This window comes from Anopheles aquasalis, chromosome 3 (assembly GCF_943734665.1).
Source record: "Anopheles aquasalis chromosome 3, idAnoAquaMG_Q_19, whole genome shotgun sequence".
NCBI lineage: Eukaryota > Metazoa > Arthropoda > Insecta > Diptera > Culicidae > Anopheles > Anopheles aquasalis.
Window position 1 is genome coordinate 20581596 of NC_064878.1, and position 5000 is coordinate 20586595.

Sequence of the window (5000 nt, forward strand, 5' to 3'; positions counted from 1 at the left end):
CGCTCGTTGTTTGCCTCTTTGTTGGTGGTGGTGATGTCGCCAAGTCCACGCGCCTTCCTTCGCCTATCAGGGATCTTGCTTCGAAGATGCACCGGAGCGGCAAGATTGCAATGTGTGCAGTGTGTCGCATGGAGGTCGCATGATTCGCATGTCGCACGAGCAAATTGACAGAGAACAAGCACCTAAAAGGTAATCGCGGTGTTCGCCTCGGATGTGAGATGCTTTGTAGAGATTGCTCGGTTAAGCCAATGATCCGGAGTTGCTGTTGCTGCTACCTTGGTTGTACCTAGGAGCGTGTCTTAACAAATTCGAGCATTCGATGCAACTAATTCGCCTTAACGCATTACCATTTATTGTTATCTTGGACAACTGTCGGTGGATATTATTGTTGATACGCCGAAGAAGTTGCTTCGTTACTGAAGTTGCTGTGCAGATCGAGACCAATCGAACAATTGGCTTCAATTGCTTCAAATCTTCAGTTCATGCAAATCCGCAGAAGCATTCCTCGTTGTGCAGCCTCAATCCTCTCGTCAGAAGAACCCACGCAAAATCATTTTCCATATTCACGATCTCCGCGGCACACATCAAGAACACTACCGGAACGAAGATCAACCCAAGCTCTGTCCTATCTTCCTTCCGCATCGCCGTCACTCGCCAGAACAGCACTTCTCGGTGGCGATGTTACGCATTCATACTTTTTACTCAAAATTGGGTCACCAGCATACAATCGGCGATCCGGAATCAGGCACATACTTCCTCCAATGAGCGACGATGCCCCTACGGTCTTGCGTCGGTGGACGTTTGTTAGATTCTTGGTGCGCCAGTCCCCCCACTACTGCCGCCGCTGCTACACAACAACATTCGCTCATAAACGGTCAACGGTTTTTTGATTTATTTCGCAGATCTACGGAACGAGGACAGTGGCTGGTACCGATGCGTGGCCTTTTCCGAGAAAGGCGAGACCTCATGGAGTGCTCACTTAACGGTTAGTTTATTTACTTTTCATCAAAGAGAGCTGGAAGAAAAGGACCTGGTCCTGTACCTAGTGTAGCTGCTACTGCAACAGAATGCCACCCACCAATCCCATCCATAATGCTTCAATCTTTCGTTTCCGTCCACCACGGCCTGTAGGTTGAGAGCAATCTTTCGTCGATGCAGCACCGGTCACACAATGCCGATCTGCTACCATCGGCACCGGGCATCCCGCGGGCGGTGAACATAACGAACAGCAACATTACGCTGACGTGGGCCCGGGGTCAGGGCGAACTGCAGATCAACCCGATCACGAGCGGCTTCACGATCGAGTACTACAGCCCGGAGGAGAAGGCGGGCTGGATAAAGGCGATGAGCCGCATTCCGGGCTACACTGCCACGGTAAGTATCGTTCGTTGGCTGTGCTTGCGGTTGAAGATGTTCTCGATCTTGTTTCGGCTGACATGTTGTTATTTAACCCCCGCACTTGCTTGTTTGCTTCCATTTCACGGCCAGATAACGAACCTTTCGCCATCGACATCGTACATGTTCATCATACGGGCGGAGAACAGCTACGGCTACTCGGCGCCATCGCCCACCTCGCCCATCATGAGAACTCTGTCCGCTAGTGACGGTGTGACGATGCCCGAGGAGATTGAAACGGCTCGAGTTGTACTTAACGAACAGGTGAGTGAGGGAATAGACATTGCCGTATCGCATATTTTGGGGAACTGATTTTAGAAGAAGTACTAGGAAAGGACTAGATTAAAACTCCTAGACTAGGATCCCAAAATGCTTCATTTTAAGGGGGGACTTCGGGATTTTCGGGACAAAAAAGGCCCTTTTTGACGATTTTTTGTGTCGTAACCATTCAACTTTATTTATCCAAATAAATGGCATATTGATCTACAACTTTTGAAGAATATTTGATATACTTTTGAGCAACATTCATGTTCAAACTATTCCATGGCATCAAATTTTGCTAGGCGTGTCAACCAAAAATTACTTTTTACTGCGTCCATCGTAGCGACATGACGGATCATTTGAAACATACAAATCGATATTCGTTAGAAAGGTTATAAATTTATCTAGGTAACCAAGGAGGGGTTTTTTTGATATTCCAATTTTTCGATTTTTGGCAGATTTTTGAAGTTGAAAAAGAGATGCTTTTTGCGATTCTGCCAAAAAAAACGAGCTCTACAGAATTGTTTTAAAAAAGCATCAATAATTTTAATGATCGTTGTATGAATAAAGTTGTATGAAACACTTTGTCAGTTTTTCTTCGATTGATCCAAAACTTACACAGTACTCTTGAAAGGATCAGCTTTCAGGGAAAAATGTTAAAAACATGTGTCACAAATAAAAATTAAATACCGAAGTCCCCCCTTAATCAATGAAGATTAACTTTAAAATGAAGTTGCAACTGACGAATTGTCTCTTCCTTGGATTTCACTCTTACAAGATTGTTGAACTGGTCGACGTAGTGGCACTGAACTCCACCAGCGTCCGGCTCGAGTGGCAACTGCACATCAGCAACACCGAAGAGTACGTCGAGGGTATGTACGTCCGGTTCCGCAACCTTTCCGCGGCGGATCGGCAAAGCTACAGTATGCTCACGATACCGATCACCCCCTCCGAAACGTACGTCATCACGGGGCTGGCCAAGTTCACTCGGTACGAGTTCTTCCTGACACCCTTCTTCAAAACGGTCGAAGGTCAACCAACCAGCTCGAAGGTGGTCCAAACACTCGAAGATTATCCCACCGGATCACCGGTCAATGTACAGACCGGAATGGTTAACCTAACGACCGGGCTGGTCAATTGGCTTCCACCACCGGAAAACCAAGTGAACGGTGTACTACTCGGCTATAAGGTGCAGCTACGTGCCCTGAATTCGACGAAAGTCCTGGCGCAGATCACTCTGAACGCGTCCACTACCTCGATCGTGTTCCACAGCCTCACGACGGGGACCACATACACGGTACGGGTTGTCGCTTTTAATCGTGTCGGTCCGGGACCGTACTCGAAGCCAGCTTTCCTCGTGATGGATCCAGCACACGTGATTGCACCACCACGAGCCCACAACTCGCTGAGCGAAATGGAAGGCTATCGGCATACGAATCTGTTGCATGATCCTTGGTTTATGATCGGGATGGTGCTGCTGTTGCTGATTGTGTTGTCGATGGCGTCCGTCGGTACGATCCTGTTCCTGCGGCATCGCTCTAAGCTGAGCAAGGAGATACTGAGTGCGAGTGTACCGGTTATCACGAGCAGCACCGATAGCAGGCGACCGATTGCGGTGTCGAGACGAGATTGCCTTTGGATTGATCGTGGCTGGAAGTCGACGGATACGGATAAGGATTCAGGGTTGAGCGAGGCGAAGCTACTCGAGGGTAGTCAGAACACGAATGCAAATTATGCGGACGTTAGCACGGATTACGCGGAGGTTGATCCAAGGAGTATCACCTCGTTCTACAACAGTCGGAAGGTAAGTGCCATTGTAAAGCATGGAACAGTTAATATTTGGCCGCATAAAACAGGTCACATCTCAGGCTAGAAATAAGCTAGACACATGGTAAAGGTATCATTTTGTAGGTATTTTATCTAGCTATCCAGTAAAAATAGCGATTAAATTATTGGGTCACGTTCCGTAATGAATACGCACTTCTAGTTTTATGCTACACATAATGTTCTGCACAATAGTGGAAGATGTCTCATTGGCCATGTTTTCACACCATTTGTACATTACAGCTGGATTTTTAATCATTTTACACGGTTTATGTAGTCATTAGTAGATAATAGCCCACTATAATGGTATTGGACGATACTGTGGGCAATTTGGTGGATTGAAGATTTTTGGTATGAAATCAATGCTGTTGTTTCGAATTTATGATCTCTGTACTGGAATGGCAGCTTGCTAAATCGGACCAAAATTTAACTGGACCTTTATGTGACTTAATAAAAGGTGTAATGATCGTTTCCAGACATTCTTCTTTCGTGGACATGGACAAACGGCCGTTCATGGACCGTCCCGTTATAAAACCACCCGTCGTTTTCAAACGACAACTGCAGATCGCTTGCCAAATGAGTAATTTACGTGAAATTTCATCTGCCTAAACGAACTAAAACCTTACATCGTACTTCCTCTACGATTGCTAAAGTCAAATTTGTCTGCTGGATTTGCCAAAGTGCAGGTTTACGTTGGTTTTAATTACAGTTAAATTGAGTTTTCATAGAGATTGTGCAGACTTTTTTTCACCCTTCGTGTTTCATCGGCGATAACTTTTGAAGGTATTGTTCGATTTTGACGAATTTTTTATCACTAAAAGAAAAGACTTAGACCTTTAAAAAGACATCAACAGAGCAAAGCGACCACTAGGAGCGCTACAGTGAATAGAAGAATGCGTCCAAATATTCAGTGTTACAAGCTTTATCAACAGAAGTGAGTAAAATCTCTTTTAATTCTTGGTTATACTGTCCTCTATTTAGTCACCAGACAATCCTTCACCATACGCCACGACGGTGCTCGTGAACGGCAATCCCAACGAGACAACCAAGATCATCTACCAAGGGATGGATGGTTACATCTCGGGCGCTTCAACGAACCGGTCGGATCCTGCGACCTACCTGTCCGGTCATCCGAAGGCCTACACTCCCGTCCCTTACAGTCAAGGTAGGTGCATGCTCACTCTCTTTCCCTCTCTAGGATTGAGATACTAACCTCTCCTCGTGTTGTTGTTGTTGTGGATGTCAACTAACCGAAAACCTCGAATCCCCCGCCCATTTCCGTACGGCCACCAGCTCCCGCTAACTGGATTGACTTTCTTCCACCGCCCCCGGAACATCCGCCACCGATTCCGCAAGCTTTAGACCATCACATCCATCTAAATCACGTGTATCCCTCGGAGCTGATCGGGGGCGGCGTTTCCACACCGAACGCGGCCCCCATCGGTTCCCAGGGATCGCTCCGCTGTGGATCGGCACAATCCGGTATCTATAAGTAAGTAGTAAGTGTGTGTTTTGGAGGG

At 46.7% G+C, this 5000-nt stretch overlaps 1 protein-coding gene across 1 annotated transcript in view; it reads left to right on the plus strand.

Annotated features, from left to right (window-relative positions):
* LOC126577753 (protein sax-3-like) overlaps positions 1-5000 on the plus strand; it is a 55873-nt gene that overhangs the window by 48840 nt on the left and 2033 nt on the right. Inside the window, exons 7-12 of the mRNA XM_050239627.1 lie at positions 903-985; positions 1132-1374; positions 1489-1659; positions 2435-3460; positions 4462-4645; positions 4774-4972. Coding sequence (XP_050095584.1) covers positions 903-985; positions 1132-1374; positions 1489-1659; positions 2435-3460; positions 4462-4645; positions 4774-4972 — 1906 coding nt within the window. The remainder of the gene's footprint in view (positions 1-902; positions 986-1131; positions 1375-1488; positions 1660-2434; positions 3461-4461; positions 4646-4773; positions 4973-5000) is intronic.